The sequence below is a fragment of the Helianthus annuus genome, chromosome 15 (genome assembly GCF_002127325.2).
Source record: "Helianthus annuus cultivar XRQ/B chromosome 15, HanXRQr2.0-SUNRISE, whole genome shotgun sequence".
Taxonomy (NCBI): Eukaryota; Viridiplantae; Streptophyta; class Magnoliopsida; order Asterales; family Asteraceae; genus Helianthus; species Helianthus annuus.
The window spans coordinates 76,370,812-76,382,898 of NC_035447.2; the positions used below are offsets into that span (position 1 = coordinate 76,370,812).

Below are 12,087 nucleotides of genomic sequence, written 5' to 3' on the forward strand. Positions count from 1 at the left end.
GCTCCAAGGATAAATGATTTGTACGTCCTTGACATGAGCCAGGCTATTACTACGTCTGCACAAGCAACTTGTTTCGTTTCTAAAGCCACAGAAAAAGACACTATCTCTTGGCACAGACGAATGGGTCACATTCACTTACGAAAAATGAATCATTTGGTTTCAAATGAATTGGTGAATGGTGTACCTCTCAAAAATTTCCATCTTCAAGACATCTGTGTTTCGTGCCAGAAAGGAAAGCAAACAAAGAAGAAGCACCCTACAAAGAAGATCAACACAGTGGCAGTTCCTCTTGAACGTTTGCACATGGATTTGTTCGGTCCTGTCAAGCACAAGAGTATTCGGGGTGATCAATACTGCCTCGTGGTTACTGATGATTATTCAAGATTTTCTTGGGTTGCGTTCATGGCACACAAGAGTGAAACCTTTGGCATCATCAAAAACTTGATCATTCAGATTGAGAATTTGTATAAGTTGAAGGTTAGGCGGATACGTAGCGACAATGGTACTGAATTTAAAAATCATTCCATGACGGAGTTCTGCACTTTAAAGGGTATTCTTCATGAGTTTAGTGCAGCTTATACTCCTCAACAGAATGGTGTCGCTGAACGTAAGAACCGCACATTGATCGAGACTGCTAGGACAATGTTGGTAGAGTCGCAGTTACCCATTCCATTCTGGACTGAAGCTGTGTCCTCTGCATGTTACACATTGAACAGAGTCCTTACAGTCAAAAGACACAACAAGACCTGCTTTGAGCTTCTTCAGAAACGGAAACCAGATTTGTCTTATCTAGAACCGTTTGGAGCTCCATGCACAATCATCGATCCTAATGGAAAGTTTGGGGCAAGAGCAATTGATGGATACTTTCTTGGGTATGCCACCCCTAACTTACGAGTCTGGAATCTAGAGACTAAAAGGGTCGAGGAATGGTCTGAGGTCAGAGTACAAAGGCACACCTTGCCAGTCAAAAATCCGGGTCAACCTTGGATGTTTGAGTACGATGACTTTTTCAATTCGATCAATGTTGAAGCCGTTGAAGAAAATGCTGCGGCTAGGATGTTTTTCGAGAGTGACAATGCAACAGTTTCACCGGTGGTTCGTCCAATTCTTGTGAATCAAGAACCATCTTCTTCGGTGAACAACAATACTCTCAACAATGAGGATTTTCATGATGCAAACGAATTGAACGAATCTTCAGAGGATGATGAATTTCTAGATGCAGACCAGGAAGCTCCTACAACAGCAGTTCATGGTACTTCAGAGGGTACTCCTCCAGTGGATACACATAGAGCAGCTGAGGCTACTGCATCATCCTCTTCGTCAATTCCGGGTCTTGAATTGGTTGTTGATCTTAATCTTAACAACCTGGGTATAAATGTTCCAGTTCCAGATAATCCAGAAACAAGGATTCATAATACCCATCCTCAACAAAACATCATTGGAAATGTGCAGAGTGGCGTACAAACAAGAAACATGTTGCGAAACAACAACAATGCAGGCTTGTATGCAGCTATTAGAGAATCCGGGCAACAAAACGATTGGTCCTTCGCGTGTTATGTCTCACAAGAAGAACCAAGAACGTGGAAAGAAGCCTTGAAAGATAACGCTTGGGTTGAAGCAATGCAGGAAGAACTGCAACAATTCCAGAAGCTGGGTGTCTGGAAATTAGTAGAGAAACCTGCTGGATACAAGAAGATTGGTACCCGTTGGGTTTTCAAATGCAAAAAGGATGACCGCGGAGTTGTTATCCGAAATAAAGCACGTTTAGTCGTTCAAGGTTTTCGTCAGATTGAAGGAATCGACTACAACGAAGTCTATGCACCTGTTGCACGTCTCGAAGCAATTCGAATCTTTCTAGCCTATGCGTCTTTCAAAGGATTCAAGGTTTATCAGATGGACGTGAAAAGTGCATTTTTACATGGTGTGGTTGAAGAAGAGGTATACGTCGAACAGCCTCCAGGTTTTGAAGATCCTATCCATCCCGATCGGGTTTGGTTGCTCAACAAAGCTCTTTATGGTCTTCATCAAGCACCACGAGCTTGGTATGCAACCTTATCACACTATCTGCTGGAGAACGGTTTTCGTAGAGGTCTTATCGACTGTACTCTTTTCATCAAGGAACAAGATGGAGATCTTCTTCTGGTACAGGTATACGTTGATGACATTATTTTTGGTTCTACTAATGATGTCTTGTGTAGGGAATTCGAGCGCATTATGCAGGATAAATTCGAGATGAGTGCTATGGGGGAAATGACCTTCTTCTTGGGCCTACAAGTACAACAAACGGAGTCTGGGATATTCATCCATCAGACTAAATATGTTGGTGACATCTTGAGCCGGTTCCAGATGTCTGATGCAACGCCCATTGGTACCCCATTGCCAACTAATCACGGAATTACTCCAGACTTGAAGGGAGAAGCTGTTAGCCCTTCTATCTATCGCGCCATGATCGGATCTCTCATGTACCTCACAGCATCAAGGCCAGACATAATGTACCCGACGTGCCTGCTTGCCAGATATCAAGTTAACCCGAAGGCCTCACATCTTGCTGCTGTTAAAAGGATTTTTCGTTATTTGAAGGCGTACCCTGACACCGGTCTGTGGTACCCTAGGGATAATAACTTTGAATTGGTAGCTTTCAGTGATTCTGATTTTGGCGGATGCAAAATCGACGGCAAATCCACAACGGCTGGATGTCAGTTTTTAGGAAATCGCCTAGTTACATGGCAGTGCAAGAAGCAGACGTGTGTAGCTACATCAACATGCGAAGCTGAATACATTGCTGCCTCAAGTTGTTGCTCCCAAGTTCTTTGGATCCAACAACAAATGCGGGACTACGGTTTTGAATTCCTAACTACTCCTATTTACGTTGATAATTCTGCTGCTTTAGATATCACTAGAAATCCTGTGCAGCATTCAAAGACCAAACACATCGAAATCAAATATCACTTCATACGTGATTGCTTTGAGAAAAGGCTAATTGATGTTGTTAAGGTCCACACCGATGACCAACGTGCCGACTTATTTACCAAAGCTTTTGACAAATCTAGATTTGACTTTTTATTATTGGTAAACGGCATTAAGGTCAAGCAAGAGTAAAACCAACATCGGAAAATCATTTTTGTAAATATTCTTGTGTGTTTTTAAATTTGTCTTAGTTTATTGATTTTAGGGGGAGTAAATCTAAAAATCTGAAAATCCAAAAACATCGAAAAATTCAAAAACACAAAAACAATAGAAAAACAAAAATGAGTTTCCTGGCGAGCAAAAGAGAAAATGATAGTACATCAGTGGTCTATCCAAACCTCTTTAAACCTTAAATGCAAAACGATAAGCAGCTCTATATAAGATGTATCGGTAGGCTCACAATCATTTTAAAGTGTGCAGGGTGATATAAATCTTAATCGACTGAAGACCAGGTGGGAACCATTCATTGGCATATGGTCTTAGTACCGAAATTTCGTTTGATAGATTGCCGAGGTTCTGAGATATTCGGTCTTTATGTTGCTTATCATCTGGGTATCATGGTTGTATCTTTTACCGAAAAATAACGGGGACGCAAGTCTAGATCTTCCATGATACTATACATACGTGTACATATTGCATACTGCATTCGACCTCAATAAGTGATAAACAATCACATGTCCAACTCAAATAAGTGATAAATATATCACATTTATCCGGGTGCCAAGTTCGTCTCTCTGCTGTACGGAAGTACTGACCTGTTCACGGACTTGCACCTGTGCCCTCATGCATACGAAAATCAAGTTCCTCATCAATAAGTGATTATATCACATAGGGCTTGTTTTCAATTCAAAATAAGTGAGTATCTCACAATTTATACGGTCAAACAGATGATAATCAGTATACTCACCGGTAAGATGAACTCTCGTGCATACCTTGATACGGGAATGTGTCGTGATGTGGATGAACACCGGTCGGTAAGTATAAATCATACATTAACGTATCCTCTAAACATGATTACATCTGATAAGTTGAGCTTAAGTGGACAACAATACCGATAATTGTTATAGGATGCTTATCTTAATGATTAACTAACTGAACAACAAGAGTGTTTTGGCATGACCGTACACTGATATGATTCTCTTACCCTCGAAACTCGCAAAAAGAATGTCTGTATATATTTACTGCTTAACTTTTATTATTTCTTTTAAACAGTTTCGTCGTTTGGTGCATATCAGTACGACATTAGCGGTGATGTCGTTTGATAACACTCAAAGGATTTTAAATTGTTGTCTTTTAATTTCAAAAATACCAAAAAGATTTTAGGCTTGTTTTAATATAAACTTTATAAAAGCCAAAAAGATTTTATTTCTACTTTATTTTCGATCGTACGATGTTGGAGCTCAAGTCTTCGTTACCTAAAACCTGACTGAAAACCGAACTGACTAAATCTTCATAAACGGTCAAAAATTTGCATGTTTGAAAGTTAAAACTTAAATTGACAAATTTATTAAACTTTCAAACTGTCGGACGGTGTTTGATTATGACATGGTCATTCGTGTGTCATTTGTTTATACTATATTCCAAGCAGTTGTTCTCATTACGCGTTTAGATTTCTTGCATGTGCAGATTCTAAAGGCTGGGAGAACATAGTCGATGACAAGCTCTGGAATGAAGACACGACGAGAAGGCGCTCAAGTGATGAAAATGATCGAGTTGCCGCTGCCCATCATCAACACCACAAGGATCTTACTTCATAAAGTTAAAGTATTTCACGAGCATAACTCAAGGGGGAGCTTATGTTAAGGGGGAGTTTGTCAACACACTTCCTACATGATATGGGTAGTTTGTTGATACACTTTCTACTTTCAAGACGTGAAGACTTTGAAGATCCTCCGACATTGAAAACATGATAGGACATCAGAGTCTTGAAGACCTGAAGACCAAAGACCGTTGAAGTTCAAGACGAGTCTACACTTTTAGAAGAAAAAGACAAAGCTTAGAGATCAAAGACAAAGCTACAGCCAAGGGGGAGTTTGTTGGTGCACTTGTGTCTGTACTTTGTCTGTATTCGGTCTGATATAAACGATGTCCTGTTTTGTGTTGTAAGTTGACCAAGTCAACCATCCTCCGGTTTGACTTGGACAACATTTGAAAGTTGTTCTGATCGAAGGATAGCCTCGAAGGATACACCTGATCCTTCGAGGTGATCGAAAGATATGGTTCGACCATTAGATCTCGAAGGATGATCCTTCGAGGTCCATGCTGATCTTTCGTGTAACATGTGGTCGACAGATGATCCTTCGGACCATCTGTTGAATCCTTCGAGCAGACCTGCTGAGCTGGGTATATATACCCATGCATGTGTTGAGTTCTGGAGTTCTGCCATTTTCACACACCCGAGAGATAGAAGCTTAGAGAGCATTCTGCCCAGAACTCACTCACACACTTAGAGAGTTTATAGAACATTTCTGTAAACATTGTGCTTGTAACCGAAACCTTCATTTGCATTAATACGACTAGTGTTAATCGGTGAATCTTTGTGTGTTTGTTTCTCTACTTGCTACTAACTCGGTTTGCTTGCTAGCTTGGATTCCGCACTCGCTAGTAGGTTTGTATAACAAGGTTTAGGTTCGTAATCCTCCGCGAAAAGGGACCTACACCAACATACTACCCCTTCCGTTCTGACTGTTGATATGTACAAAATTAAGTACCAATAGGGTGGTGGTCAATTGGCAAGGCAAAGCCTTTAAACACTTTAAAAAGGGGAGATCTTGGGTTCAAGTTCTACCGACAGAATAAAAGAATTTTACCGTTAAAAAAAAAGTACAAAATTAAGTTGCATAAGGGTAAGTATTACCGAACCGACCTTTAGGAGACGTGTTCACTTCTGTTTCTAAAGCAGCAAGCAAAACTTATCTATTAGCACATGCATGCATCTCTATTTCTCCACGTATACTATCAACTCATCACACCACTTCCTAATATATAAACCCCTTATAGATTCTCATCCAAACTCACCATCACCAAAACATCAACAAAAACATATAACAAGTGCTACTTATACTTTTCTGAATCTTTGTTACAGTGATAAAATGGCACAATACAGAGGAGACCAGCAGTACAGACAAGAAGTTCGCCAGACTGATGAACATGGCAACCCTATTCAAAAACATGAGGAGCACGAAACCTTTGTTCAATCAGACACCGGAGGACAGTATCAACATGAAGTTCGTCGTACCGATGAGCATGGCACCACTGTTCAGAAAACCGGTGGGATTATGGGTGAATACGGTTCTACCGGCCAAGGAAACCGAGGAACCGGAACCGGTACTTTTGGTACCGGTGGCCACGAAGGTTTGGGTACGAATATAGGTCATGTTGAAGGCCGCACCCGGACAGGGACCGGGACCGGTGGTCACCAAGGGTTGGGTACCAATAAAGGTCATGTTGACAGTGGCACTGGGATGGAATATACCCCTGGTGGTCGTTCCATTGGTCAGACCGGTTCCCAGGGTTTGGGAACCGAGCCTGGCTCCCATGGTGGGATCATGGGAGATTATGGTGCTACACGTCAACACCACCAGGGGCTAGGTCAAGGAAACCAAGGGACAGGAACTGGTGGCACTGGGACAGATTATAATACCTCTAGTGGTCGTTCCGTTGGTCAAACTGGTTACCAGGGACTTGGTACTGAGCCAACGACTGGATCGGATCAAAACCTACCAGGAGCTACGCGTATAGGCGGTGCGGGCATTGGCACCGGAACCAGGGGTACCGGCAATGGAGGGATGAGGGACAAGCATAAAGAGAAGCTGCCGGGACGTCGTGACTAATTCAGTTATGTGTAGAGGAAGGAGGAGTGCGGGTAGAATATAATATAAGAAATAAAATTAGTGATATAATAAATAAATAAATAAATAATATTAATAATAATAATTTGCACGTTGATGGGTAGCCATAGAAAGGATATGAAGTTTTTATTTTGGTCCTGTTTGTGTTTATGGAAGATGGTCACATGATGTAAGTGCAAGTTTATTCCCGAAGTTGCAAGTTTAAAGAATATTAAAATATGTTTGTGTGGTTTTAAGTTGATTATGATGTTAGTAGACCAAGCTATGTTTATGATGTGTTACAAATGATCATGATGTTGAGTTTATTTGAAGGACTGCTTGTGTATTGTGCCAAGAGTGTGGGCTGTAGTGGCAATTTCGTTAGACCCAAATTAACCCGTTATATAATTTAATTAACCCGTTATATAATTTTAGTAGTCCCCAAATAAGACGGAACTTCCAGTGCTCCTAATCTTTGTAAGCAAAAAGATTTAAACCAAACTAAAATGGTTTTCTAAACAATCAACAATTTCATATACCATTTCTACCAACAACAATAGCACAATAAAATCCAATTATTAAAAAAAATAATAACAAAAATAATAATAATAATGATAAAAAAAAAAAAAAAGCCAACCTACACTATAATCATCCATCATGTATACAAAATCTCTATCTCCATGTTACTTGTGCAATACCTCCTTAAGAACCTTAGATATTCTATCTGCCATATGATGTTCCATGAACCGTTGTTTCACCCTCTCATAACCTCTCTTCCCCATCGTTAGCCTTCTCTCGACATGTGTCGTAAGTTTCACCGGCTCACGCCTTCTTTTCCAGCTGGGTGCAAAAAACCCGTTGATCCGTTTGTTGGTTCAGAATAATCCAACACCGTTCACCACAATTTCTGCAGTCCCTCCAGCTGACGTACCCTGCAATTTATATGACAAAACATCCAGATATTTAACTTTACAAGGTTTGGATTTGTGTTTTACTCGGTTTTTAACATTTGGATAAACAAATCCAGTTTCTGATCATAAATGTTTGAAACAACCAGGTGCAACATAAGGGGTAAAATAGTATTTTAACCGTATATCATTCTTTTAACAAATCAAAAAACTATTTAAAGCTAAACATTCGGTGCCAAGGGAAGAACAAGAAGTTTTACCAATACAGCTAGCCCCTACACGTAGGAACAAGTCGGTTAAAAAATGGGTCAAATGAGTGGAAAGTCAACGCTTAGTAATCACGAATGAGTTGATTTAGATTATGTATAATCAAAAAATGGCTTAAAAGGAATTCAGTCAAATGAGTCGGAAGTCAACCAAGTGTATTTTCAGTGCATTTATAACCCGGCCCATTTTGCCACATCTGTTTTTATCTTCTTAGCTACCAACCTGAGAATTCTGAACCAGGACATCAATTGCTGCTAGATATGGAGCTACGGTTAAAGTCTTATTCACAAAATGAACTCGATGTTGTATTTTCTTTTGTGCCACGAAGTCGCGTAGTTCGGTTTCAAACTTAGTCTGGACACTCATATCACTCCCTACAATTAGTGCATGTATTGATGGCACTTGTAGCTTCTTTTCTTTAATCAACTGTAAACTCTCATAAAACGACCGCAAGAACAAATCTTGACCTTTTCCCCGTGAAACACCTGCGGAAAACTATCATTAGAGCCCACTAAACACACGATGAACAAATGGGTCAAGTCAAAATAGATATGGCTCATGTTTTACCAACCCACAAACACTTTTATCTCCACTTTTAGATAAAATACAATTCAAATTGACCAGTTATGTTGAAATAAAGCAGGAAACTTACTGTTTATCGAAGCAAAGAGTATATCTTCATTACGAACTCCAAGAGATTCCCGAACATGCTCCTGCAAAACCCTTTTTGCCACACTATTTTGAGCAACATCCATAAGTTCTTTGCTGTTTCCAAGATGTACAACATGTGTTTTCGGCATCCGAATCCTGCAAATTAAACCATACAACTTTAAAATTAATAACCGTCATGGTATGCCATTTTGATACTCTTTTCTGAACCAGCCCATATCAAGCGAATAATATATATACATATGATTGTATTCTAGCAATTGGGGGATACTAAGTGAAAGAAAGGAAGGAACTAAAGCACACTTTAAGCGTTCTTGAGTCCTGTTTTTCCAATATTCAGCTGTTACAAACGAATCATTTATGGACCCGGCAACCACTGGCAAATGCTTAACGTAATCCAATCTGAAGTAATGACCTCGCATCTCATGAATCCACCATAAGACTTTTGGAAGCACGTGAGGGACGTCTTTGTTCAGAACAGCATCCAACTATCTGCCAGCAACAGCAGTGTTCAATACAACCAAATCTGCTTTTATGGCAGTATCTATAGCTTCTTTACCCTTAGCAGATAACACCTAAAACATATCAAGATTTAACAAGTAAAAGCTTAATCTTTCGTAACAAAGTATAAACAAGTAAATGTATAGTAACTGAAAAGGCAAGGCAGACTTTGAACCCCTCATGATGATATTGAAAGCATGCAATTGCATTCAAGATTATATTAACCAATTGTAACAAACAACATGGAAGATGTACCTGCACTCCACGATCCAACATCTTCTTCTCCAAACTGTAAATCACCTCATCTTTCCCCGGTGGCTTTTGAATCGATATCCAACACACCTCAGCACCAACTCCTCGGTGGCTAATTCCATCAAAAGCAACGGACCACCTGCAACATAAAACTAGGGGTGAGCAGAAAACCAAAATAATCAAACCGTAACCGAAATAACCGAAAAATCCGGACAAAAAAAACCGAACCGAAACAAAATTTCGGATAATCATTTTCAATAACCAAAATAACCGAACCGAACCAATAACTTTTAAAAGTATACCAAATATATATATTTTTATGTTTAAGTGTTTACCCATGCTACTAAGAATTATTTATTTTATTCTTGTTTGTTAAATATTTATAATAAGAACATTACCATGTTTATTTATCATTAAAATTATCCAGTCTTTACAAGAACTAACAAAGTTTAATATAAAAAATAAATGGTTTTCAAAGTATTAAAAAAGAAAACGTCTTAGCAAAAAAAACTTTGGAGAAACATTAAAATAGATTAGAAGGTTAGGTTTATGTGAATAATATTAATTTAAAAGACTATATATTAACTTAAATGTAAACATTTAAGAAAGATTCTTAAACTTTGAATTATACTTTTAAGTTTTAAATCTTACATAATTTGTTTCAAAAACCGAAAAAAACCAAAAAACCGAACCGAACCGAACCGTTGCTAAAACCGAAATAACCAAAACGGAATGGTTGTTAAAAACCAAAAACCGAACTTTCGGTTACGGTTTTGGTTTTACCCAAAAACCCAACCGAACCGTGCACACCCCTACATAAAACCATTTGTTATGATCATCTTTCATCTATTACCATTATATGCCACCTCAGCACCATCTTACCACCCTCCTCTGTCGTCCAAACTATATTTCAACACTTTTTATAAACAATTATAATAGGCTGTACAACTCTAGATGCATAAGGTACAACACACAAAAAAAGGGGTGGACTTCACCATGCACCACGCCATCGCCATGAGGTCACCACCCAGCGGTACCTTGTACGCGGCGTGGTTTTCCCTGTGGCGCCAATTGCCAACTCAGCCCACTAGGGATGCAGGGTGGGTATACCCGTTGGTCTCATCAACGAACTGAAAGGGCAGCGTTTTACAACCACCACTAAAATGTTATCCAGGCACCACTATGCCATTCGGGGGCATGATAGTGGCAAAAAGTTGTCATACTGGCCCGCATAACAGGGGCTCAAAGTAGTCAAACGGGCCGTGTGATACCGGCGCAAAGTGGTCAAACGGGTCGTATGATAGGACCGCAAAATGGTCATACGGCTGCATGACAAGGGTGCAAAGTGATCGTACGAGCCGTATGACAAGGGGCCAAGTGGTCATACTGGCCATATAAGAGGGGCAAAAGGTGCTCATACAGAGCTATGACAGGGGCCTAAAGTGGCATACAGGTCATCATATAGCCTGTATGACTGCATGACCATTTTTCGCCCTGTCAAACAGCAGATGATGTCACTGGTGTGACCCAACTGAAAAGATATATCAATCAGACCATCAAACAATCCTAAAATCAATCAATACAGTTAAAGAAGTTAAATTACCAGAAACAGAGAGTTCATGAGAAACCAAAAGCACAACCTTTGACTTCATAAACCCAAGTGGATTCACCATCTTAACCTTAGCCGGAACCAACTTAACCGTTGAATGAAACCCTTTACCAACATCAAAAACCCGACAATCACACGAAGAATCAAAAACAGCCCTGATAACAAACGCAACAGCAGTAGAAACAGACAACAAAACAACAGAATCAAACCCCAGTGTCCGTTCTTCTGGAAGTGGAATCTTGGAGATCCCATCATCGACTGTTTCGCCATCTGCAAAAGGGGTTGTTGTTGTTGTTGTTGCTATTGTTGTGAATTTCGGCATTGATATTGGGTTTCTTGGAATGTTGTGATGTGCATCTGACCCAACTGTGGATGATCGCCACCTGGAAAAGTGGTGGGAATTTGAAATGTTTTCCAGTGAGATTGAATGTGGAATTGAATTGGGTTTATGGGTAATGTGCGATAGCCGACCTGAGCTGACCAAAGTAAAAGTTCGATCTTTGGAAAGGTCATAAACTCAGTCGATCATGAAAGGTGCTACTTTCTTTACCAAAACGGAAAACAAATCTTTTTCTTTTTATGTTTTTTTTAACATTTATGTTTTTTTTAACAGGAATGTCCATAATCTGCCATATATTCATTCCATATTTATACGGACATATAGCCGTGGTATATAGACGTGTGGCTTTTTAATACACATGGTATAAGGCTGCACGGTGTGGGGGTGGTCCACCACGTAGATCGTGTGTGAAGATGGGGCAAAGAGGATGGATATATGGAAATAGGGGATGGACCTAAAATATATGTATATGTTGTATGTATATATATATATATGTGTGTGAGGGGGTTTTACCCTCTAGTGTGACGGCTTCAACGTCTTCCACCCAACGATTTGGACGCCGGCAAGGGACGCTCCAAAGCTGCCCCCCACACCATGCAGCCTAAGAACATATACCCTTAAGTTGGGGTTAATTAGTATACACTACGGATTAGGATTTGGTACTAGAATTGTATCGAAATTTTTTCAATGTGGATTCGGTACCCATTTTTCATGTTTTCGATATCGGTATTTTAGCGAATTTTA

General features: G+C 39.8%; 1 protein-coding gene and 1 pseudogene across 1 annotated transcript; one reads left to right on the plus strand and one right to left on the minus strand.

The window, feature by feature from the left end:
* The first annotated feature begins 6,059 nt into the window (after nt 1–6,059).
* LOC110897821 (jacalin-related lectin 34-like) lies at nt 6,060–6,800 on the plus strand. The gene has a single exon (XM_022144548.2). The coding sequence runs from the start codon at nt 6,060–6,062 to the stop codon at nt 6,798–6,800; it is 741 nt and encodes a 246-aa protein (XP_022000240.1).
* Nucleotides 6,801–7,407: 607 nt separating this feature from the next.
* On the minus strand, nt 7,408–11,325 carry LOC110900814 (annotated as a pseudogene).
* Nucleotides 11,326–12,087: the final 762 nt, after the last annotated feature.

Coding starts and splice junctions, on each gene's coding strand:
- LOC110897821 (XM_022144548.2), top strand. CDS start 6,060: ATGGCACAATACAGAGGAGACCAGCAGTACAGACAAGAAGTTCGCCAG.